The sequence below is a fragment of the Dipteris shenzhenensis genome, chromosome 15 (assembly GCF_047967505.1).
Source record: "Dipteris shenzhenensis isolate YYH24624 ecotype China chromosome 15, Dip_SZ_1.0, whole genome shotgun sequence".
NCBI classification, from domain to species: domain Eukaryota; kingdom Viridiplantae; phylum Streptophyta; class Polypodiopsida; order Gleicheniales; family Dipteridaceae; genus Dipteris; species Dipteris shenzhenensis.
Window position 1 is genome coordinate 5,001,366 of NC_141610.1, and position 26,513 is coordinate 5,027,878.

Here is a 26,513-nt window from a genome sequence, read left to right on the forward strand (position 1 = left end):
TCAATTCCTGAATTGCAAAGCTGTCAGTTCATAAACTTATGAATCATCTGTTCTCACACACACAAAGATGGTGTTTTCTAGTATTGCAAAGTCAAATTACATTCTTATGTAGCAGCAAAACATGTGAGACAGAAAATCCAAGGGAAGCTCAATATTGCAGAGAACAAGCATACAGCATACAAAAAAATGCTTGGAATAGTAATACCCTCCAGAGGACTCCTATATTTAATTCTCTTTCACTACTATTACCTCAGCAAAGACATATGCATAGTTGTCAACTTCTAGACCCTCAATGCTTTCAGTCTTCATTTGGTGTTAAATTTAGACTGATTTGGTCAATGCTTCTATAAAGATGTTCCAAACTAAGAATCATAGAAAAAGCAATTTTATATGATGGTGAATCAATCACTTTGCTAGGCACCACTTACATTTACCAGGCCATAAAGGGTAATACTGAGTGGTTCTTCCTAGCACCAAGAGAGAATGCCATGTCCAGCTTGCTCAAATATATGACCAAGGAGATGCACCATTACATATCTGACTATTGGGTTCAATCAATAGCTTTCAACATATAAATTCAGTCCATGATGTAGCACTTTTGACAGAGTCATGACATGGCTTATCTTCATACACTATGGGGTTGTGTGCCTGCTTTCTCTATCCGCCAAAGCACAGAATGCCACTCTTCTCCCAAGATCGGTTAGATGGGTCTACATCTGGGACCTCTAGCTTCCTCCACTTAATTTGAGAATTCGTTTGGCAGTCTAAAACACATGCGCAAATCTATGTTCCTGTGAACGTTGCCTGCACATGCCTTGTCGTTTAATCTCTTTTATGTATGCCTCTGTATCTTAGTGTGTTTGTTAAAGGCTCGCTGGAACTCATAACTCCCTGGCATACTACAATTCAGTCGCTTTTGTTAGGAAGCTCCAAGACTGACCGGCATAGCCCTTAGAGCCTAGCCACTGGGCTCCACCATGTAAGAGGAGGGGCAACTATGATAATATTATTTACTACCCACCTACAAGATTGATATAAGAATTAAGCTTCATAAAATATTTGAATTTTAGAAAATGCATGCTGTGCTATAAGCAATAATCCTAATTACTGCAGTACTGATAGCTGAACATACCCATAGATGGAACCTGAATTAGATAAGTGCTCATTAGCCTGTGAAAGGAACGAACCAGCTTGGTTGCATAGTGTAGCCCACTGCTAACGCATTGAATTGATGAGTGAGTACTGCACATGAACTGTAACCCAGCATCCAGACTAGAATCCTTGCTAAAGAAAGCTAAAATGTATCTGCTAGAGTCTCTCGTCTTCTGCCAAAAGGGCCACAAGACAAAAAATGCAAGCCTTAAGAGAGAAGTCATTGCAAGGAAGCTAATTACCACAAAGATATTAGACCACACGGAAAACATCATTTCGAGACTGTAAGCAGCACTGCAGCTACACAACAACACTACATATTCAAAAGAAGGCATGGAAAAATAGGAATCTTTGAGAATATGTACTTCATATTCTTACCTCATTAGAATCCAGGAGAAGAAGAATCAGTGCCTCTGCAAAGAATGGGTCCCAAATCCAGTTCTCCACAATCCTGCAATTTTGAAGATGGCCAAGAAAAACCTCTGCATACCTTCATGCATCATTAAGCAAAGACTTTAGATATCTTGCCTTGCTGCATACCATAATGTCACTCATCTTACAATTGCAAATTCAAAAAGCATTGAAAATATGGGGAGAGTGACCAAACAACATCTATCAGACCAACACTCAGGTACACCAAAATAGCAGTGACTAAAAAATGCAAAAAAGATTATGTTTTCCTATGCTTCACTCTTCGTCAAGCTCAAACATCAGAATATTATGCCCACCTTTTCAATAGGCAGATAAGATGAGAACCGTGATGCAACGCCTTCAACATGTTCGCACACATCTTTCCATCAGCACCATCATCACAACCTTTGGGAGTTTCCCACTTGAGGGAAGAGGCAATCTCCTTGGACAATGTGACCTCAGGATATTTGCCTGAAATTTCAATTGACGGTAGTTGGTTGCTCAGACTAACCATAGATAAACGGGAGTGCGCCCACAATATAGCCTGTGAGAAAGATCCAGGAAGCTCTGAAGGCAGCATTCCCCCTAATATATCCACCCACAGAAGAGGAATGCAGAACCAATTGTCACATTCCTCTGCCAATCTGTCTAATGCCTTGCACTCCTTTAGGAAACTGCTATTAGGTATTCCAATTTTAGATTTGGCAGGTAAATCATCACAATCTTGATCATCTAATTCTACTACATCCTTACAAAAATTGCTTTTGATTTTAAAATCCCTTGAGTATAAACAAGCCAGGTTCACTGCATCAGCAATGATTATAGTCTCAAGAAGAGAAACTGCAGGCTGACGCACAGAAGCATAAAGTCGTGTATCTCTGACCGAATCAACTAAAGGAGGACCCCTGCAGAAACCAGGGAGAAAGGGAAAGGGCAGAGCACAACAAATTAGCAAAGATAAAATTGTGAGCAAAAGGATTGGATAGTGAAATCAAAAAATTCAGAAATGATAGCAGTTACGTAGCAGAAAAAACAGTATTTTGGATATTTTTATTCATTACCGTTAGCATTTGTTCTGATTATCTGATAAATAACAGATTCGAGAATCCATGATTGTGTCAGTTGGACTTGGTTCATATCATGATGCAATTACAACCCAAAATGTCAACTCCAGAAAAGGAATTCAAGTGTCGGTTAAAGACGAAATGCAAGATCATTCCATGCTTGTTACAAATCCCCATAGCAATGCCATGTACCTACTAAGAATTATATGTGTAATGGTTATAGTACATGCATACTAGGATTGATAACAGACATGTATGTGCCTTTTTAAATCCCCAAAGCGTCCTGATCCTGTTGAATTGGAGTAACATTACCCAAGGTTATGCACCCACAAGCTTCAGGATGACTTGCAACATCACCAAAGATTAAAAGATCGCATTAACGAGATAATACATACCACCATACCAACACAAATTGTAAGATATATATTAAATTTTATGTTGTATCTTTGGCATTAGTGCGACTTAAAGACCCACATTGCTTGCCAAGATACACAGTAAACAGTTCAGGCCAATTTAATTAACTCCAAGCTCGTAAAGAGGCTGAAACTAAAGACTAGTCCATCAGATTATGCTTATACGGTCTGAATGGCAGATGGAAGTTCTATTGAAATATGGGACAAAAGAGTTACCAAGTTAGAACTTTGGATTCATGAATATGCAGAGAAGCTGGACTATGAAATGACCAGACTTGTTCACGCAGATATAGCCCTAGGAAAGGCTTGGCATTCTAAGAAGAATCCAGCCATTGATTGGAAAAAGCACATTTATCAGTTCAAGATGAACGATGTGCTATATGTCTTGCGAGGTGAAAAGGATTTGCCTGAAGAACCATTAGCTTCCGTGATGGAAGTCCAAAAAACTCCAAGAGAATTTTTGTTTCTTTGTACAGTGTCGATAGAGTCCATTAACAGTCCATCGACTAGCACGGACGCTATTCAAGATGAGGGGATGGCCAAGGCCCAAGAGTTTCCTAATTGTTTTAGTAATGAGTTGCCTTATGGGTTAAATCCGGAGCAAAAGGTTCAACATAATATTGAACTTAACTCGACCGCAAAACTCGTAAATAGGCCTTCCTATGGATAAAGTTTTAGTGAGGAAGCTGAGGTGCGAAGGCAACTGAAAGAATACCTCAAGTTGGGGCAGTTTCAGCCCAATTTCTTACCTTTCGCTTCCCCAGAGATATTGAAGAAAAAGAAGATGATACCTTTCGTCTCCGTATGGATTACAGAGGACTAAACAGTATCATTGTTAAGCACAAGTATCCAATGGCTCCGATTGATGATTTGCTAGATGCACTACACGGAACCATAATTTTCAGCAAGATAGATCTTCTTTTTTTTCAGCAAGATAGATCTTAAGAGCGGCTACCATCAAATCCGGATTAGAGCCAAGGATGTGCATAAAATCGCTTTTCGAAGCAAGTTTGGACATTACGAGTTTTTGGTAATGCCATTTGGACTTACCAAAGCTCCCGCTACATTAGTCATGCTTATGGACGTTTCTACTTCCATATATCGGAAAGTCCATAGTACATTTTATTGACAATATCCTTGTTTACAGCGAAGTATTGTTGAGCATCATGAACACTTAAGAAAAGTGTTCGATACAAAGCAAGTCTATATGTGAATAAAAAGAAAACCATGCTTTGCATGATAAAACTTAAATATTTAGGGTTCATTATTACTCCTTATGGGGTGGAAATGGATCCGAAAGAAGTGGCTGCGATACTAACCTGGCCTATTCCTCAGAGTCTGACCGCTTGCAATCATTATTAGGATTTGTCTAGTTTTATCGAAGGCATATTAGAGGATATTATTTCCGGTGGGGACAACATCAACAAGAGAGTTTTAATAACATAAAGAAGGTTGTCGCCTCTGGTCCGGTTGTCACGATCTGTGACGTATTCCTTTCTCTTTCTAGACTTATGGATGGTTTGATGAATGGACACTTGTGGAAGGGTATGCCCTTTCGACGGGACACTTCCTAATGAGGCACAACCTTTCACAAGAGACATTCTAATGAAGAGACATTCCTATTGTAATGTACCCTCTCATCAAGGGTCACACCCTTCACAAGGGGTACACACCTCTTCATGCACATACCCTTTGGAGTACACACCTTTTCATGTGTGACTCTTCACTCTCTATATAAGAGAGGCCAAATTGTATGGATGACAATCACATCCACCCTACAGACATTCAAGCAATACAGTTATTCCTTTGCTCTCTGCTATCTCAGTCTCTTTTCTGTTCCTTAGCACAGTTCTAAATATAGTAAATCTAGGATTTCTTACAGTGGTATCAGAGCAAAATTCGCTCCTGCCTGTAGGAAATGCCCCCCACCTTCTAGCGCTGATCTGATACATTTTTGCCGCTAGAAGGACATCCATGCACATAGTGCATGGAAGAGATGGAGAGGATGAGCGTAAAATTTTTAAACGCCTAAAGTCATCCTGGCCTCTCCATCTCCCTCACATCACAAGTTGATGTGAATGGACACGACAAAAATCGTGTCTTTTCAGGTGCTTGGGCTGTCCCAAAACCAAGGGACGCGCCTTTTCCACCATGGGACACACCTTTTGGTGACGAGTCTCGACTCCTCACTCATGGGACATACCCCATCGTGGGCAAAGGGACATACCTATTCATGCACGGTCGCATCCCTTTTAACAATAGGGACATATCCCCTCATGAACAGGTGCACCTATTCCAAGGGTCACACCCCTTCGAATAGGCACACCTCCTAGGCCCAAGTACCTATAAAAGGGAACCTAGAGGGGTAAAAAGGGATAAAAATTAAACCCATCCCCTAACCCTAGGTTACCCTAACTACCCTAGGGTTAACTTAACCCCCAAATTAATTTGGGGCAAATAGCCCTTAGGCAGCCCAACGAAAGGGCGTACCTTTCCAGCCAATACAAACACCAAACAACGGCCGTACGAACTTTCTCGCAGCCTGCGCAAGCATCGCAGCCATTCCGTACAATTCGTACAGCCCTGCGCATTCTGTTCCGTACCCAGCCGTACAGCCTGCGCCTTTTTCCGTACCCCCCCCGCAGTCCATCCGTACCCTGCTGCGCATCCATTGGTATCCTACTGCGCATCCAGCCGTACGGCCAACCCGCAGCCTGCGCCGTTTTCACGACCAGCAGCCTGCGCCATCTACCGTACGAACCGTACGGTACTTCCGTACGGACAGCCAGCCTGAATCCGTACAGGCCGTACCGTCCTTTCTGCATTCAGCCTGCGCTGCCAACCCTTGCTTCGCCATTCTTGCTGACAGCCCCCCTCGCTATTTGCAGCCCTGGCCTTGCCATTGCAGCCCTGGATACCTGTTTTTCCTGACAGTCTGCTGCCTCTCCTTGTTTCGCCATATTTACCCTGCCAATTCAGCACCAGTTGCCTTTTCTCGCAATGAAGAAAGCCCGGACCAGACCAGCCTCGAGCACTCCTCACAAAACACTGCAACATGGACCTCCGGACAACGATTTGCAGCCTTCTTCTACGCAATCATTTGGCAGATTAAAGTATTGCCAGGTGGAGTCTTTCCAAATTTGCTTTTTCAGGATTCTTTTAACAAATTACAGCAAATGAAAGAATCCATATTAAAGCATGGAAACCCCTGGTAATTCACCCGGCCATTCAAGGACACCTCAGGCACCTGCTACTACACAATATCGTGTTCAAATTGCACAGCCAGCCCATTTTGGAGCCTTTGCATCTTGGATCTTCTGTGTCACGTGCCCTCCGAGTGACTTGGATCACATCCTCTACCTTCTGCGTGAGGCACCTCAGTTACATTATTTCCTCAGCACAGTACAGGTTGTGTTCCACGAGACACGAAGATATCCGGAACACGATATTCCTCAGGAGTTTGCTGTTCATTTTTGGAGAGAGTTCTACCCTTCACCTTCGGCATCCCCAGGGTACTCTCCACCTCCTTCAGCTCCCCGATATCCTCCTCTACAGGGTGTACCTTCTCCCAGTCCAGTATTTACATCCTGAAGGCACTCCCTCTCCTGGATATCCTCCTCTTCCGACAGCAGCTCCTTATCCTTTTTCAGATCCGTGGACTCTGCTACCTACCCCTGTCTTATCCCGAGCAGTAACACCTTTTTCAGAATCTCCAGTGTTACCTCCGACAGGACCTCCCTTACCAGATTCCCACGGGTGGTTCCATCCTGCCTCGCCTGCCCCCTCCAATATGAGCAACCTCAGGGAGCAGCCTGAATCCTCTTTCAGGGATGGTTCAAACTAGAGCGCAAGTTCGCGCCTCTCTCACAGGGATTTCCGACATGTCGCACCGCTCGCGTGAAGCCTCTCCCGAGATTAAAGAATCAAGTCCCAAAAAGACCCCTGAAGGCAACACCCAAAGTGAATCTCTATTGCAACTTCAAATATCTCAGCTTCAGGACAGCATCTCCGACCTGGTTCAAAAAGTTCAACAACTCCAAGATTCTCGAAGTCCAGCACATACAGAGGACGACGTGACGCAACCCGACGACGATGCGGACTCTTTCCCCCCGAGGTAGAAAATACTGAACTACGTACTCTCTACCGATTACTTCAAGCTTCCAAAACAAAACGACTTGACGTCAAACTTCCGGAAGCCTACACTGGTCAACGTAATCGCCGAACTGTTGACCAATGGCTCGCTAAAATGCGCATGTATTTTGACATTGTTGACCTCACGGAAGGCAAAAAGATCGCCTTGGCAGCCTCCCTCCTGAAGGATACAGCATTTCTATGGTGGCAAAGACGCTTAAAGGACGGAAAAAGTGTGTTAACTTGGGAACGTTTTGAACACGTGCTCCGTAAGCAGTTTGTACCTGCCAATGCGGACTTCCAAGCACGATCAAAACTTCGACAGTTGGAGCAAACGGGTTCCCTGTCTTCTTATATCTCTCAGTTCACCACATTGGTGCTAGAGATTGATGGTTTAACTGAGGATGATCGCCTTCATGCTTTCATCTCAGGCCTACAACCCTCGTTACGCATTGATGTTCTTAAAGCCAATATCACCACCACAGATGGCGCTATTGCTTACACAGAGCGCATTACAGATTTCCTCAACACAGGGAAGCAGAGTGCTACTCGTACACAGAACTCTCCTACGGCCAAAGGTGCTCGCCCTCAAGATAATACCAGGTTTCGCAAAAACTTCGGTAATCAAGGTCAGCGACAGTCTCAAGATCCCCAGAAGCCTCAGAAATCATTTGCTGGATTCCAACAGAAGCAGTCCCCCAAGGATCGTGTTTCTTCTTCTTCACAAAGTCATTACCGACAGCCCCAACATAAAGGTGCGGCCACTGACAAGAAGAATAACTCCAGCTCAAAAGGACTTTGTACCATCTATACAGGCGACCATAGATGGTTCGATTGTCCCAAGCGACCAAAGCAAAATTCTAATATGGAACCTAGCACTTCCCCAAAAGAAGATGCTACCTCAGCACAAGACAAGAAAGACAAAGCTGTTCGAATGGCGAATACCATCCACCTGAGCCTTGCCAGCAACCTCGAACCTTCCCTGGCCACTCAAGTACTTTGTGTTCAAGGATCGATTTGTGGAACAACGGTCACCATCCTCATCGACAGTGGCTGTTCTCATAATTTCCTAGCCAGTTCTGTGGTCGATAAACTTCGGTTGACCACCAGTCCTAGCCTCATGGACTATCAGATTGAACTCGCAAATGGAACAACTTTCTTGTGCAACACCAGGATCAAAAACTTGTCTTTTCGCATCCAACATTATACGGACAAGTTAAACTTCGACATTATGCCTCTTTCTCGGTACGATGTCATACTCGGACAACAATGGCTCTACGACTATGATCCATCAATCAGTTTTCGCAGCCATACTATCCAGTTTGTCCACCAGGGAAAACTTATTGAGCTAACTGGTTCTAGGGATTCTCCTTCAACCCCAGTTGCCTCTGCCCTACAAGTAAAGAAGTGGGTTCGTAAACGCCAAGCAAAGACTTCACTTCTGTTGGTTACGGCAGTCGAGGAGACACCAACAAAGGATCCTCCTGAATACCTCAACCAACCTTTTTTCCAGCCTTACCTGGATCTTTTTCCACAGGAATTGCCAAAGCAGTTACCACCTCGACGACCAGTGGATCACCCAATCGAACTTATTCCCGGCAGTAATCCACCGTCGAAGCCTCCTTATCGGGTTTCTCACACTCAAAATGCATAAATCCAAAGACAGGTCACCGAGCTACTCGACAAAGGTCACATTCGGCCCAGTCGCAGCCCTTTCGGATCTCCTGTATTACTTGTGGAAAAAAAGAACAAGTCTATGCGCCTCTGCATCGACTACTGAGCCCTCAACAAGCTCACTATCAAAAACAAGTATCCATTGCCTCGCATTGATGACCTTTTCGATCAACTTCTACATGCAACACACTTCTCCAAGATTGATCTTCGTTCAGGTTATCATCAAATTCGTATACGAGAAGGCGATGAATACAAGACAGCTTTTCGAACAAAGTATGGACACTATGAATGTTTGGTCATGCCTTTTGGGTTAAACAATGCCCCGGCCACATTCATGACATTAATGAACGACATTTTCAGGCCTTTCCTCGATAAGTTCGTCATCGTTTACCTCGATGACATCCTCGTTTTCAGCAGATCCCTACTTGAGCATAAACAACATCTTCACCAAATTTTTGAAGTTCTCCGCGCAAATTCTCTCTACATCAACATTGAGAAGAGTGAGTTCTTCAAGACCCAACTTGAATATTTGGGACATGTTATTTCAGCTCAAGGTATCTCTGTGGATCCCAAGAAGGTCGAGGTAATCCGAAACTGGCCTACTCCTAAGAATGTTCATGATGTCCACTCTTTTCTCGGATTGGCAAACTTCTACCATACAAAGGTCTATCAGTTTTCCGAAATCGCAGCTCCTATGTCCGAATTATTGAAAAGCACAGCAATTTTTCAGTGGCTTCCCGAAACAGAGTATAGTTTCCAACAACTCAAGCAAGCACTCACTACCACACCAGTTATGGCTATTGCTGACCCAAATCTTCCATTTGAGGTCATGACCGACGCTTCCAACATCGCTACAGGAGCAGTCTTGATGCAAGAAGGCAGAGTTATTGCTTTTGACAGCCATAAACATTCTGATATCCAAACCCGATATCCAGTTTATGATAAGGAGTTTCTTGCTGTTGTACATGCTTATCGCTCTTGGAAACATTATCTCATGGGTGCCGACTCTGTGGTCAAGACAGACCATCACTCTCTCAAGTACATCTTTACTCAGCCAGTCATGAACGCTCGACAAGCACGCTGGGTTGAGTTTCTGGCCAACTTTCACATGACCATTGAGTACATACCAGGACTACGCAATGTAGTTGCAGATGCTCTCAGCAGGTTACCTCTAGCATCAGCCATGGTAATCTCTACATTATCTGTGGATGTTCCGAACTCATTCAAAGGAAAGTATTTCAATGATAAAGACTTCGGCACCGCAGTACAGGTTCTTTCCAAAGATCAACCTTCGACTTCCGAACAAAAGATTTTCTCATCCTATTCTTATACGGACGACCTTTTGTATTATCAAGATCGCGTCTGTGTACCACATGACAAGGATGTTCGACGTCTTTTGTTAAAAGAGCATCATGTAGTTCCTTATGCTGCCCATCCAGGCATCAATAAGACTTATCGGTTACTCAGTGCAACATACTACTGGCCTCAGATGAAAAGAGATGTCATCAACATGGTTACATCTTGTCTCTCATGTCAACAAATGAAAGCAAGTCGACGACTTCCAACAGGACTTCTTCAGCCTCTTCCAGTTCCAACTGAAAGGTGGGAAAGTATTTCCATGGATTTCATTACAACACTACCACGATCCTCTAGAGGTAACACTCAGATTATGGTAATTGTTGATCGCTTGTCCAAAATGGCACACTTTGTTGCTTGCAAAAGCAGTGCACAGGCCCCGGACATAGCCAAACTCTTTATACAACACATCTTCCGACACCATGGATTACCCAAGAATATCATATCCGACAGAGATCCTAAGTTTACCAGTCACTTTTGGATTTCACTCTTCGAATCTTTGGGTACAACTCTACTGTTCAGTTCAGCTTACCACCCAGAATCAGATGGACAGACTGAAAGAGTCAACCAAGTTCTTGAAGAAATGCTTCGACATTATGTCCAGTCACGCCTCGCAGCCTGGGAAGAGTATCTACCACTCCTCGAGTTTGCTTATAATAACTCTTTCCATAGTGCCATCAGTATGACTCCATTCCAAGCAGCTTATGGACACACTCCGATTGTACCAACAAATTTTGTACTTCAACATCGAGTGGCCCTAGCTGATCAATTGGTTCAAGAAATGCAAGACATTCTACTCCCTTTGGAGTACACACCTTTTCATGTGTGACTCTTCACTCTCTATATAAGAGAGGCCAAATTGTATGGATGACAATCACATCCACCCTACAGACATTCAAGCAATACAGTTATTCCTTTGCTCTCTGCTATCTCAGTCTCTTTTCTGTTCCTTAGCACAGTTCTAAATATAGTAAATCTAGGATTTCTTACACCGGTGTTAAAAATTATTGATCCCCAGAAATCGTTTTTCCTAAAAAAACGACAAGTGGCATTGCGGTTGCCTTGCAAGTAGCAAATTTGTTTATTAAACATGTGTTTCATCTGCATGGACTACCTAAATCCATAGTGTGAGACAAGGATGTTAAATTTACCAGTCATGTATGTTTGAGGCACTAATGAATGTATAGTGGGGATCATCCTGGAACGGATGGTCGGACAGAGATAATCAACGGAACTTCAGAGGAAATGCTCAGAGCATATGTGTCATTGAGTTAACATGCGTGGGACAAGCGGTTGCCATTGTTGGAGTTTCCTACAACAATAGAAAACATTCCTCTAACGGGAATGAGCCTGTTCAAGTTGAGCTATAGTTATAGACCAACAAATCCAACTACATTTGGAATACTCAAAAAGTCTCTAGTGCCCGCGAACTATGTTGTTCAAATGCTAGCACTTGCGAGAGCTAGCATCCACCAAGCTATGGATAGAGCTAAGATACATGTATGCAAATGAAACTAGATCTTTTAGAGAATTTAAGTAAGGAGAAAAAGTTTTTCTCAAAATTCCTTCACACTCCAAGTCTTTGATTGCAGGAGAGTGTGCTAAGTTATCACCCCGATATTGTGGGCCGTGGCTAATTCTTAAAGAAGGCAAGGTGGCCTATAAATTGGAATTACCACGAGGTTGTAAGGTGCACCCAGTGTTTCAAGTTTCTTGTTTAAAGAAGTTTTTGCACCCAGGTGACTCACTAATCAAGGGTGTTGTTTTGTTTCACAAAATAGAGGATAATGCAAGGCGAAAAGATAGAGGATAATGCAAGGCACAAACCAACAAGAATCCTAGACCGAGGAACAATGCAAATATGCAATCAAAAGATACCCACGATGTTGGTTGCATTGCATGATTTACCTCTATCTAAGGCTACTTGATCTAAGGCTACTTGGGAATCCGTATACCAGATGCGGAGAGTATTCCCAAATTTCATCATCAAGGATGTTGACGCCTGAATTATGCTCTAGTTGAGATAACATGACCTCGGAAGGGTCGGTGGACATTTTCCTTTTTGTGTGGACCGACCTTTGTATTATATTTTATTATGCTTCATGTAAGCGGTTTTAAGGAATCAATGTCAAGGCGGCCTAGGTGCACCTAAATGTGTGAGTTGCCGAGGGGCAAATGGAATTAACGGTTATACCAAGAGAGGGGTAAAAAGGGTGTATGCTAGGGGCTTCCAATTATTGACATGTGGCATCCAGATTCATTCTAGGGATTTGTTGGCTCTGGAGAAAGCATGCAGGAGGAAATACGTGTGATATCTTTTTCGAGCTTGCTTTTGCCAGAGGTTGTCTCGGTGGAATAATCATGTGACGACGCCTGTGATCTACACAAAGAAATCAGTGTTGTGTTTTGCACGTTTCATCTGATGCATCCTTCCACACTGCACTCTACTCTCACATTCCCCAGTGAATACAGCAGAAGTCCAGCACACCTCTCTTGCATTCTCTTTGTGCATTTCCGCTCTCTCCATTTTCACATATGTCCGCTACATCTCCTGACATAGCATCAGAGCACAAGGTTGTTTAAAGCCTTGGACACGGAGAGTGCTCAGGACTAAAGGGGTTTGCTGCTGATCAGAGCAGTAGTGGACTGTATGGGATGCAGGAGGCATCACTACAAGACAGCCACCTAGCAAGCAACAATCGCCTCTTCTTCCTTTTTTTTACCAACCACCCTCCCTCACAAGAGCAAGTTCAACCACCCGAGATGGCAGATTAGCTTGAGATAGCTCAGAGGCCTATGAAGATCTCCATCCTTCCTACTTTCCCAATGGACCATCAATTGGATGGAAGCAACTACGGTACTTGGAAGGTAATGATGGAATCAATGTTGCACTATTATGTCTTTGCTGATTTCATTTCCGTTGGAGTTCCACTGCCAGATCCGAAGGAGGACCACCTTGGCCTGATAGTCCAAAAGGAGCTGGAAACCCTGGCACAGTTATTGGATCCTGTTAATGCCCAAGTTGACTCCATTGCCTTCATCCCAAGTGATCAATCACATAAAACACATGATGCTGGCTCTGGGAGCATTTGGCCTCTCTGTACAGCAGGGTATCACCCATAAGGAAAGTCTCCTTGGATGTGCAGATGCTTGTGCTGAATCGTACAAAGTCCTACAATGCAGGTGCACATCAACAAGCTGCAAGCTCTTCAGCAAGAGGTTCTTCAAGCAGGCAAAGAGACCATCAAAAGACATGGCCATTACCTTGCTGCCTCATCTCTCCTCTCAGTACTCAGATTTCTAATCTTCTTTGATCACCAGTGGGAGAGCCAACACCCTCACATGGGAGGAGCTTGTGCTGGTGGTCCAGTGCCAAGAACAGCCGTTCCTGAACCCTCCACAGGGCAGAGGTTCTGAGGCCTTCACCACTCCACAGTCGAAAGGGCAGAACAACAACAACAAGAGTAAGTGGAAGTCTTCCCAGTCAAAACCTTCTGAGAAGAAGTCTGACTCGCATTACCATCCACACTTGGGAACATCTCTGGCATGCCTCATTCACAAATGTGCATTGCCATTTGTTGTCACACCTCCTCTTTGTAAAGTTGATTTCAGGACACTAACTTTTTGATGCTCCAGTGTATAAGACTCGTGCATTGAAACAAAACCATGCCATAAACCTTTCTAGTTTAAACAACCAAATGTGTCTTTTCAAGTCTTAAAGTAAAACTTTCTTTCATTCCCAGAAAAATGATCTCAAGACATCAACTTAGGCTACCTGTCAAAACATCTTTCCAATCCAGGGACAGGAATGCATTTTAAGGCAAGAAATGCAACACACCTACAACCCTATTTTCATCAAACTGCATAAAACAAAGGCTCACAATCAAGACTTATTACCACATATGTGCACACTCGAAAGGCGGACAAGCTGGACTCATCTTGAAACCCCGCAAGATAATGTGGAAAGCAATCTGTCAGAGCACAAGTCCATTCATTATACATCTAGCAATTAAAGACAAACACGTCAAAGGCTTGACAGTTCCGGATAGCCAACCTGGCGAGCCTTTTTGCTCATGAGCCCACCAAAATTGCTGCTGTGAGGAACTTGTTGAAGCAGAAAGTAGAGCACATTTCTTCGCTGCCGCTCATATTCTCCGTCCTGAAGAGCCTCCAATGACTGCCTCGTCACATTCAAAGCATGCAGAATCAGTAAAGAGTAAACATAATATTACATACTAAAACCATTGAAGAAGTATATGAGCAGCAATAACTTCACATGCCATGCTCTAATATATGGAAACCTGTAGAAAGGGCTGAAACAGGTCAAATATAGCTTTGTGCAACTTCTCTTCATGAGTGTGAAAACATTGACCTATCAATGTGCTACGCATCACTCCCGGGGAGAATGTAGTTTTTATCCAGAGTTTATAACCTTCATGCAAGCAACATTTACAAGCCTATCAGCACCAACCACCGTGAGCAAAGACCACAGATCTTTCCATCAGATTTTGATTACTTTTGCAATCCTGAAAGTGAAATCTGGTACGTTACATTTCTGATCACTAGGTAATGAGACAATGAAAATCAAAGGGTCACAATACAGAACATTAAGTATTAAGACAGTCACATATGACAGAATTATAAAAGAGTCCAAAGCTATAATTCATGTGAAACTCACCTAGAATTAAAAGAAATAGCTTAAGGCAATGAAAAGCATACCAAAAGAAGCAGATCAAGAGTCTAAAGCTGTAATTTATTCACATGAACCTCACCTAGAACTTGAAGAAGTAGCTTAAGGCAATGAAGAGCATTCCAAAACACCAGAGTAGATTCACTGGCATGGTTCAGAACTATGCTCAAAAAGGAAGGATACCGCTCTACCACTCCCTCCTCAAAAACATCTGGTTCTAGCAAGCCAAGCCTTGGAGGCCAAAAATCATTATGAGGACATTTCTCGGCTTCATGTAAAACTTATCAAAACTAACATAACCATCATGATGTAAATCTACGAAAAGATTTAAATAAAAGATATACATACAGCGTTTTCAAACCCATCCAAAGCGATTCTTTGGTAAAAATTGCTCTCGGTCTATTACTTCCCACTAGCTCTCTCAGTGTTGCAGACTTGAGGTCCTCTCTACAAATCCCTTTGCCACTCTGAAGCTTTCTTAAATCAAAAAGATCAAACTCCAGACAATGCATATGCTTTTGGAGCAAAGGCTGGATTGGGTCCAAATCAGCTGCAGTCCTGTCAAAATACTTGACCCTATTAGATACTGTGAAGAGAGGCCATCAACATACCAACAAAATTGAAGTATGTAAGCCGTGTTAAAACACATCTGATGCATAAGATATCCATCGATTACTCAGCCATAAAAGCCCTTTGAAGTTTGTAAAGTAAAAATTATGACCTTAATTTACCCAGAGAAGTAGCTAGGCGAAGAGCGATTCCTCTCGTGGATTGGTCAGTATGAAACAACAGAGCATAAACTCCCTGCAATATGCCAATACAAAAGCTATAAACTTTCATTCACAGAAAAGGAAGTACAATTTCACATTTTACTACTTCTAGAATATGAACACTTTGGCCTTATCTTATCAAAAATCCATCTTGCGGACAAAAATGGGACTAAAGAACTGAAGCAATGTACATTTGACAACCACATTGACTTTATATGCAATTTAAGTGAAAGGTGGTGCCCACAAGCTTTCAAAATTTTGCCACACTTGAACGACCAACATAATAAAGCTACCGGGTAACGCTGATCGCCTGCAAGCGTGAGATCGTAGTTGTTTTCAACATATTGAAGGAATGGAACAAATTTTGTATCTATTTCAGCATCGTCCAGCAGCATAGGGAACATCAAAACCTGTATATAAACGGAGCAAGCCTTCAGATAAAAGCAACTCAGGATGAAGTTCCACATTAGAAAGCCTTTATGCTAACAGAAGCATACATGCTTCCATCACACTAATCAGAAGAATATCAATGGCATAACTAGGAAGAGTTCAAAGTGGAATTTTGCAGATGAGAACTTTTATGATTGGGACCTTGTACCTCAAACAAGACACAAATCAATTCCCCACAATCCTTCCCAGCATCCAGATTGTTGTTCCTCATCTTGTACAAAATGTCATTCAAGTGTGTAGCTATCCTTTCCTCATCAAGCGTTTGCAAGACCCCAAGAAGAATGCTGACAACCTCTTCATCGAAATCCATGGCATAGATTTCCTTTGCTTTATGATACTGCAATACACACTGTGTGCACCTCCCCAGCTCGAAAGAGAGCCTTTTCCACAAAATATTGAGAGATGTACTGCTCTCAGAAGCTGTAAAATAGTTGTAAAAAGGTTCCAGAAGGGGCCAGATAACATCACTATGTCCACACCAACAATGTTCCTCTTGAGGAAGATCCTGGAGAAATGAGAATGCTTGACCAAACCTGCAGTCAAAGTATGGTCATAGAAAATCTATCTATACAGGAAAAGAACAATATACCAAATAGATATGTGAGAGGAAAGAGCCAGCCACATAACAAAAGCAATGCCTGTATTAATTCCTGGCACAATAAAAGGGGCCTTGAAGAAGCCCATATCTATCTCATATTTAACATTTTTCCACTGAACTACAGACTACCAATGTGCTCTCTTTTTTAAACCAGCACATGGAAATTTATCTCACGGAGAGATCCCATGGCCACTTAATTCTCCAAGAACCTTGAGAATTTATATGGGATCTACATCGGTATAATGTGACAAACTCAAAATCAGAACATATTGCTAATGATTGGCCATAATAATTATCTATCTGTGCGCGTGCCTGCAGTTCATGTGTAAGAGATGGAAAGGTGAGATAGAAAGCTAGGCTAGCAAAGTTGAATCTGAAAGCATTGTCCTGGAAAAAAGACACCCATCTGAAAATTTGATAGGCAAGTACCACACATGGTCTCATACTAGGACTGGTGAGCTGAAACGCTGGAGAAAAAATTCATCAAGCTAAAATCTCGTTTAAGAAAAGCAAAGATTTCTACTCACACCATATTACTAGAATTCTCAGGTAAGACAATGGCACTTCAAAGAAACTTTATGTTCTTGTCTTCCTGGTGTAATTTTCATCCACACAACTCAAACAGAGGAGATCTCTCAAAGTGCTGAGCTAGTCCACTCATAAACTGGTTGTTATAAGTATTCCCATGCTCTGATAAGCAACAAAGCATAAGCTGCTCTCGAGATTTCACAAAAATTCATGAATCTCTCCGGTAAATCAAATGCTAGAATTGACAAATAAGAAAGACCTCAAGCAAAGAAAGACACGGAAAGAGACCCCCCTGCACAAACACACAGATGAATGGAAAGAGATGTTCTTTCATTAACCTCTGGAGAGCCAACACGATCTCTAGGACAAGCACGATGAAGATAAGCATCGTCATGTCTTGTTGCAGCTCTAAGTAGTGCTGCCACTCATCACAAATTATGAAATCTGGGAGAAAGTAAGAAAAGAGAAAAAGTCTATTTACATCCACAAGAGATCAACAGATCTATGGGAAAACAAAAAACCAGCTAATACATCGTTCAGGGACGGCACAAGGCAGCTCCCAAGAAGTGTGTAAAGCGACTGAGTTATATAGAACACCAACAGAGTATTTTGAAAAATAAGACAATAGACAGCCATAAATCAGTTTAAAACTGAGCGTCTTTGGCTTTGATTTAACCTCCTTGTTAAGGGCCACACCCTCACAAGATACTGCCAAATTTCTGCACAGACCTTGGCCAACTTGCTTGCCTTCTGACTCAGCTATGTTCGAGTGAGCTCCTCGGCTACCCATACTTCTGTCTCTTTCAGTTTATTGGATTGACAAAGAATGTTCTGTCTTGCCACCCGTGTGGTAAGAGTAAGTACAGCGTCGGTCCCAGCTTGGTCCCAGCTTGATGGACGCACATTACCTCATCTACTTCATCTTCATCATCTTCTAGCCATTTAGTAGTTTGGACTGCTGTCTTACGATGTAAAGGTCTTAAAAAACAAGTCTTCCTCCTTGTACCAGCCATCAAGTAGCCCCTCCATCCTAATTCTAAGTGCATTATCATGCCTGCCCTCATGTTCCTTCATTCCTTTGTTGACTTCTGTATCCGCCTCTACAGTAACGTCTATCTTTATGAATTGCACTTCTGCATTAATCATATCCTTGACTGTGGAAGCCAACAGAGGGGTAGGGGGAGATGTTTTGCATGTTTGTATTACCTCATCTATCACTGCTTGATTCCCAGGTCCCTCCAAATTTTGGAGTTGTGATTCTATTGCTACAAATCGTAACTTAAGCTCTTGAATGTCTTGCTGTAACTGAAAAATCTGTTCCTAGTTTTGATAATGTTTTGATTTTTCCTCTAGTAAATCTTTGCGTATGGAGTGGGTAAGTGACTAACAATTTCAGAATAGGAGATTCTGTTCAATGGAGTCGAGGCAGGGGTTTGTGACATTGGGCATTTTTTAGGAGTCTGGTTGCTCTATTTTGCCCGTGGTCTCTAACTGCACCCCCTAGCTGGAGCTCACCCGGTGTTCAGCCCAACTTGGGGCTGAGGACAGCAGACGGGAGAAGCGAAGCACTTAGGGGACATCAAAAGCAGGAGGAGCGGAGGGGGAGATGGAAGGGACTTCTGAGGTGGGTGGTCCTAAGGGGAGCAGCTATGCAAGCTTGAGCCGAGCGGAACTTGAGCGAAGGAGAGGCTGAGCGGAGGTGTCTCTTCAAGCGTCCGCTTCCACCAATGACAATCAGGAACGATTGACAATAGGGAACAATTAACAGTGAGTGGCGACGACCAGTTTTGAGTTGAAGGTTACGATGACGATAACGACAATCGATGAGAGAGAGGGATGTGAGAGAGTGTGGGGTTTTGTCTAAGTGACAAAACTCTATTCTATCCACTAACTGTAGTTAGGGATTGGAATGTGGTTAGGGGGGAAAACCTCAATGAGGGAAAAGTGCCCCTAACCTACTTATTACAATACATTGGCCACTGCCTAGAATATAATAATAATTCTAACACCCCCCTGCATGAGAGAGAGGGATGTGAGAGAGTGCGGGGTTTTGTCTAAGTGACAAAACTCTATTCTATCCACTAACTGTAGTTAGGGATTGGACTGTGGTTAGGGGGGGAAACCTCAATGAGGGAAAAGTGCCCCTAACCTACTTATTACAATACATTGGCCACTGCCTAGAATATAATAATAATTCTAACACCCCCCTGCAATGCCAATGTGGTGTACAAGGTAGTGATCAATCACCAAAAGGAGATAAGTTTAGGGCACTGCGAAATGCCTCAAACTTCTCACGTGGAAGTACTTTGGTGAAGATGTTTGCAACGTTATCGTGTATTGACACATAGATCATATTGATCTCCCCTGCATGCAACTTCTCTCTAACATAATGATAATGAACCTCAATGTGCTTCGAGCTAGCATGAAACACATGATTCTTTGCCACTGCTATCGCACTCTGACTATCAGTGAGAATTGGAGGAGGACCCTCCAAGAAGAGACGAAGATCAGCGAACAAACGGCGCAGCCAAACACATTCAACTGTCGCTGTGAAAGCTGCCCTGTACTTAGCTTCACATGAGGAAGTAGCCACTGTAGATTGCTTCTTGCTCAACCAAGAAATGCAAGCTTTGCCCAAAAAGAAACAATTACCACTAGTGGACTTCCTGGTATCATAGTCTCTAGCCCAATCTCAATCACTAGTGGACTTCCTGGTACCTATCAATGGACCCATCTGGCTTCTTTTTCACTTTGAAAACCCATTTGATACCAATGGCATGCTTCCCTGGTGGCAAATCCACAACATCCCAAGTTTGATTTTTCTCAATGGACTACAATTCATTGTGCATGGCATGCATCCAATGCACATTATCCTTGGCTTCTTCAAAAGAGTCGAGTTCTTCTTCATCAAGAAGAGTACCTGCATAAGCTATCTCAACAGAAAGAGCCCCCCTTGCATGCCTTACTGCACGACGAGTCCTCCCAGGCAAAAGTGCCTCAAGCCTACTCTCCCTAAGAGTCTGTAGCAACCAATTCAGAACTGTTTTAGCTGCTTGTATCTTTTGAATCTCTCGCCTGACAACTTCATCCACACCCTGTGGAGGTACAAAATCAACATGTGGTTGAATTGGGACATGTGGATCAGGAGAAGATAGCTGTAAATTCTGATTTTCAAAATGAGCCTCAGCTGGGGAACCAAATGCTATAGGAAGCATCCCCTCAAAAACATCATCTGAGGAAGATGGAATAGTAAATTCAGCATTTGTATGTGCTGAATTCTCTGAAAATATAGCATCTCTACTCACAAAAATCTTGCGAGAGCAAGATTGTAGAGACGATAGCCTTTGCTTTGTGCACTATACCCAACAAAACTGCATTTAAGTGCCTTATTTGACAACTTATGTCAAAACTCCACAGGCACGTGGGAATATGCAACACAACAAAAAACTCTGAAGTAATCCACTGAAGGCTTTCTCCCATGCCATGCCTCATAGGAAGTGATTGTCTTCAAAGCCTTTGTGGGAGCCCGATTCAAAACATAATTTGCAAACAAGAGGCCTTCAAGCCAAAACCTATAAGACAACTTCTTACTAGTGAGCATGCATCTATCCATCTCCATAAAAGTGAGATTCTTGCACTCAGCTTTGCCATTTTGCTGAGTTGTAAGCCTCACTGTACGCTGATGCATGATGCCTTTCTTTTTCGAAAATGCCTCAAACTCATGAGACATATACTCCCCCCCTCTATCTGTGCGAAGTTGTCTGCACCTTAAGTCCTGTCTCATTCTTAACCATTGCCACAAAGTGTTTGAAATGCATAAACACATCTGATTTTGCCTTAAGACCATAGACCTAAGTATAATTGGTGAAGTCATCTATGAATGTAACATAATAGAGATAACCACCAAAAGCAGGTGTCTTCATGGGACCGCAGACATCACTGTGTATAAGCTGTAATTTTCAAGTAGCTCTTACTGCACCATCCTTCCTAAAAGGAAATCTATGCATCTTGCCAAGGATGCATCCCTCACATGCATGAGGAGGAGGTGACTCCAAAGGAGACAATGCATAAACCATAGCGTGCTTCTAAAGTGTCATTAAGCTGCCATAGCTCATGTGCCCATACCTGGCATGCCATAACTCCGCATTCTGCATCGCAGCAGTGGGAGTGCTCACAGAAAGTGCAAGATCGGATCTTTTCTCATATATGTCAAGCTGAAAAAGACCCCGATACAAATTGCCAGACAACATCAAAGCATAGTCATTCTCTTTGTCTCTGACTGCACACGCATCATCGAATATAACTTGAAATCCTCCTCTATTAAGAGAGGACACTGAAAGCAAATTCTTCTTTATACCTGGCACATAAAGAACATCTGTAATTCTGAAACATGTGCCATCCGTGGATGTGAGGATGATGTCCCCCACTCCACACACTGAATAAGAAGAATTATTTGCACATGTCACCTTCTTTTTAGTAGGTGGTGCATGCAGAGATGCAAAAAGGCTCTTCTTAGAAGTGATGTGGTTAGAAGCACCACTATCAAAATACCAAGTGTTCAATGTCTCATTGACACTGAGAGAGCATGCATCCTTTGAAGGGTCGTAACTGCAAGTCAAGAAAGCATATGGGTCATCCTCAATAGTGGCCGTAGTATCTGAACTATCCACTGAAAAATCTCAAATGCAAGACAAAAAGGCATAGTGCTCTTCCACAAAGTTGGCTGTAACATCCCCTCCATCATGTGCATTAGGAGCTGATGCATCTGACACAACCATACCTGAATCCCTTTTCTTTTCTTTAGCTATGCGCTTCTTGCATTCACCAATGTTATGGCCTGGCTTCTTACAGTAGTGACAAATGCCCTTCTTTTTAGGCTGATGTGCGGGCTGATTGGCATGATGCTTTTGCTGACCTTTTCCTAGAATCTGGTGGCAGCATCCTGTAACACTGTGGCAGTGTGGCTGAAGTGTGGGCGAGGTCTAAATCACCCTCCAGTAGGGCCGGAAGTTCTCTGGTTAAGTGACACACATACACTGGATCAAGGGCACGGTCAAAGTGGATCTGGGTACGGCCTGCGGTAGGAACTCTCCCTGTGACTGGCGTAGTATACTTTCCCCTAGTTTCTTTTGTATGCATTCAATCTCAGCATCCTGAAATTTACACACCTCCTTGATTGTTGATATGCATCCTTTGATGTTCTTGTCTTCTATTTTCTCCGATTTGGTCCAGATCACACTATACTTGCGCTCCTTTTCGCCTCTTGTTTTCTGGTCCTATGGGCTGCCCATTGATCCCATTTGGTCTCTTTCTTGATCAGTGCTAACGGGCTGTTTTGTATTTGCAGGTACGATCAGTTGGAGAGGCTGTAGCAGCCCCCCATGCGAGGGAGGTGGGTAGTTCGGTGGAGAGGTTTGTCGGGGCAGGCAATGTACCTACCAAGGGGCCTGTAGCGGCTACTCCTAGCAGCCAAGAGGGCCGCTGAGCTACCAGCTGTTGTTACCGAAATTCAAAACGTGAATTGTTTTACAAGAGCTCATGGCTCATTTATTTGGCAAGTTGCCACTTGTCTGATTTCTAGCCTAGTTCTAATCCCATGTCCATGGGTAAGGTCTTCTGGGGTCTTCTTAGCACTTGGTCACACGAATAGCTCCTAATCGCTCGAAGGGCTCCCCAATTATTAGCACTTTGCATGCGAAAAATAAACTGTGGACTAATCCTAGTCACTGTGGGCGTCCCCACTAAAAACATGTGAACACAACATAAAACATTTCTCTGGTTGATCGAGGTCAAGCCTCTTGATCATGATTAAGGGGCTTTGACCAACGATCGAGGTTGAAATTGTGACATCTAGGAGCTCCTCACTCGCTCTTCAAAAGCCCAATTTGGATGCTCTCGGCAACTTCACCGAGTTGATACAGGAGTTGAACGTGAAGGAGGGACAAATAGTCTGTCAAGGTCAAAAGATTACCATCACTGAAATCATGGTTGAAAATGAAGTAGGCATTCCTAGAGGCAATTTGCAAGCACACGTCTTCGAGAAGCAATGGAAGAGACAAGATTTTCTATATGTGTATCCCAATGCTCATATTAGTAAAGATGGTGAAGTCAAGCTTTCTAGCTTCCCAATAGACCTCCAAGATGTGCTAAAGAAGACAATGCACTTCTTTCCTGATATGAGAGGAACCGTGAAGTTCTGGAGAGTTCATGGTACCAAGGGATGAGGTAAACCAAATGGGGTCCCAAGAGGATAGGGCTACGCTCCACGAGAATCAGAGTGGCATCCGGGGAGCCTAGCTAGAGGAGAAAAATACAGCGTCCATAGATAGTGACCTCCTGAATGTGGTCACTAATCTACCTAGATCCAATCCCGAATCTGCCTCCGCAAGGGAGTGAGGCCTACTATCCTGCCTATGACAGCCATGTCCTGTAAGAGATTCATTGCCTACTGTACCTATTGCTTATCCGCTGGTGACAGAAGAACTTTGACAGTTGGGGGAGTCGAGGGTGCTGCCATAGAGCCCCTTTGGCCAGACCTAAGGTTGCCACCGAGGTCCCAATCACTCGCTTTAAGCAATAAACTGCACCACCCACAAAAGGCGGGAAAAGAAGGAGAATGCCCGTGAGAGGAAGGCCACCAAGGAACCGGCCCAGCCACAAAGAAAACAACCCCGAAGCTCTTCCACAAGCAAGCTCTCGAACTTGAAAGAATAGTGAACTGCGCAAGGGAGCTGTCAAGAGGAAGAGCAAGCCACAGAAACTTTGAAGCTTTCCAAGAGCTCGAGAATAGCTTCAACTCTTCTTCTTCTTGAGGGGGCTGGTCAAGCTGTTGAAGAAGACAAGAAAATGGGCGTACAATGCCAACCGCTACGAGTAGGGGATCACGATTGAAGCAAGCTGGAGCCTTACACCGAGGGCTAGAGCTGGAGCTGACAACCACGGGATGGAGCAGCAGACGGCCGCTCGCAAGGGCCGTGGCCTAAGCAGCCACCATAGCCACAGTGGGCTAAGGCAACTACCAACTACAAAAGACGAGGGGGGTCATGGGAAGCGCGCCCCCAAGGACAGCTATCACTATCGGGTCAAGGCAATAAAGGTCAACCACCACATTCAAAAAATTACCCAAGGGTTGACTTTGCGGTGGGCTTAGTGCACAAGGGCCATGTCCTAGAGTCATAGATGCACCTTGATGTCCAAAAGCACCCTATCCTTATTGGCCTCCTTCTTCCTTGAAATGCATGGCTCAGGCGGTGAGCCATAAATGTTGCTTAGGGCCTTTCCCACTAACAGTTAGGTTGTATTAGTGAGCTTTACATAATCAATTCCGTTAAGTTAAAGATAAGCTTGACACAGGAATTACATTCCCATGGCACCCACTATGTTATGCACTAGTCGGCCTTGACTAAAACTTTTGGGGCTCTTTTCGTACAAAATGGTTTATTTGATTCATCCAAAGTCCGTCCTTTAAAGTTAAGGTCACAATGGATTCTTCTTTTCAAGACCTTTCAAAGTAGTGCCCTTGTTGTATAGTTCAGAGATGCTCTTGATCATGAAAAATTTTTAACAATAATCTTTCTTACAGTGGCATTCTCACTGCTCACCCTTAATCACTAAATTTATACATTCCAACTGCTTTCGCTTCATTAAGTTCCAACTGTTCCTTTCAGTATCTCTTTGGGAGGGGGTAAATTTACAAGCATTTTTAGCAAGCCATTATGAGATTCAAGTTAACTAGATTCTCTAAATGCCAATGGGAATGTGAACACTACATTAACAGCATTAACTAGAGCTCCCTAACTCGCAGTGGGAATAGGCCCTTATTAGAGTGCAAATGCATGAACTAGAATACAAATAGCCAGGTCCATTTGCATCCATAGCATTGCTGCATGTGACAAAGGCTAGTCCCTATGGCAAGCAAATACTCTTGACAAGGTGGGCCATTGTTTGATTCCATCTTCTCAAAGATGAAGCCAGCATTCTATTTGTAACAAGACCAACAGGTTGGCATGCATGAACTACTGTTTAACATGCCGCCAGGCACCGTTTCGAAAGCGTTTCAAAAGAAGCGTGGTCACCCTCTGGCTTTCCATTTCATAAATACATAATCCTCCTATAAAACACAAAAATCAGCAAAACGGCTGGATTCAAATAACAAATTCTTATAGGCAGTAAAGTGGTTCGCTTATGGTTGGGATCAATTCAGCCCACGATCATCGAAAGCACGAACACACATCGCTAATTGTAACGCAGTTCAAAATGTAGGGCTTTCATGAAGCCACGTGTTTGCATCCAAACCCTTGATCTCTCTGATGATTCATTAGCCATATACTTAGAAACGGTCTGAGGGTAAGCAAGTGTGGATTCGCAACTGTCGCACAACCTTGCTTTCCGTTGTTTTTTCCCCGATTATTTTATCTGAAATATCAAGATAAACAAACGAAGTTACTCAAGTCTCACCAGGTTTCTTTCTGGCGAGCAAATTTTTCTTCTGAGACACTCTCCTCGCTGGCATCCAATGCTTCTATCTCCTTCCATTGCTGTATAAGGATTTCCTCGCGTTCTGCAATGCAACGCTCAGGCGGATCTCGAGAAAGAGAAGCCATATTACCGTATCTCAATTACTAGATCAGCAATACAAGCAAGCGCCTCCAGCAAGTCGGAAACATGTCGTTCTGCCCACTATCAAAATGAAGTACCCGCCGTGTCATTGACAGTACTGATAACATCAACGACTGTACAATATATTACAGCGATATCATATTCATAAGATTTCCGCTGCGGGATTGTACAATGCATACAACATTAGTGCGTCTTGGGGCGTTTCGTATCTAATCCTCGTTTCACGAGCACTAAGAGGCGCTGTTTACACACTAAGAGGAGAGAGGCGGCCATCCATTGAACCAATAGGCCCCAACTCGCAATTAATTTAATTTCCTTGTGTTTGGGGCGTGCACAAAAAATTAAGCTAAGGTAAGGCAACCCAATGGTGCATTAAGGTAAGGTGACATAGGAGGACAAGACCCGATGGGAAGGGGGTAGTCAATTAGTGGCGTAGCATCCAAATCCATAAGGTTCTCCAGTCAATTAGTGGCATAGCATCCAAATCCAGAAGGTTCTCCAAGATAGTATAAAAGGAGGAGGGGGTTAGTAGAGCGCAGGGAAGGGGGCCATGAAGGCCTCTCCAAGATAAGGAGGAAGAGAAAGGGAGGAAGGGGGAGAGAGGAGCAGAAGGCGCACGAGGAAGGGAGAGGAATGGGAGGAGAGAGGGAGGGGGAG

The 26,513-nt window shown here is 43.4% G+C and overlaps 1 protein-coding gene across 1 annotated transcript in view; it reads right to left on the bottom strand.

The window, feature by feature from the left end:
* The window catches only part of LOC147893239 (P-loop containing nucleoside triphosphate hydrolases superfamily protein), a 67,189-nt gene extending 41,196 nt beyond the window's left edge, over nt 1-25,993 (bottom strand). Inside the window, exons 1-12 of the mRNA XM_087385544.1 lie at nt 25,695-25,993; nt 16,260-16,644; nt 15,955-16,071; nt 15,613-15,695; nt 15,240-15,449; nt 14,974-15,122; nt 14,503-14,633; nt 14,256-14,378; nt 14,099-14,172; nt 1,881-2,468; nt 1,531-1,642; nt 1,188-1,325 (exon numbers count right to left, since the gene is read on the bottom strand). Of these exons, the coding sequence (XP_087241670.1) occupies nt 1,188-1,325; nt 1,531-1,642; nt 1,881-2,468; nt 14,099-14,172; nt 14,256-14,378; nt 14,503-14,633; nt 14,974-15,122; nt 15,240-15,449; nt 15,613-15,695; nt 15,955-16,071; nt 16,260-16,644; nt 25,695-25,840 (2,256 nt within the window). The 5' untranslated portion in view covers nt 25,841-25,993. The remainder of the gene's footprint in view (nt 1-1,187; nt 1,326-1,530; nt 1,643-1,880; nt 2,469-14,098; nt 14,173-14,255; nt 14,379-14,502; nt 14,634-14,973; nt 15,123-15,239; nt 15,450-15,612; nt 15,696-15,954; nt 16,072-16,259; nt 16,645-25,694) is intronic.
* Nucleotides 25,994-26,513: the final 520 nt, after the last annotated feature.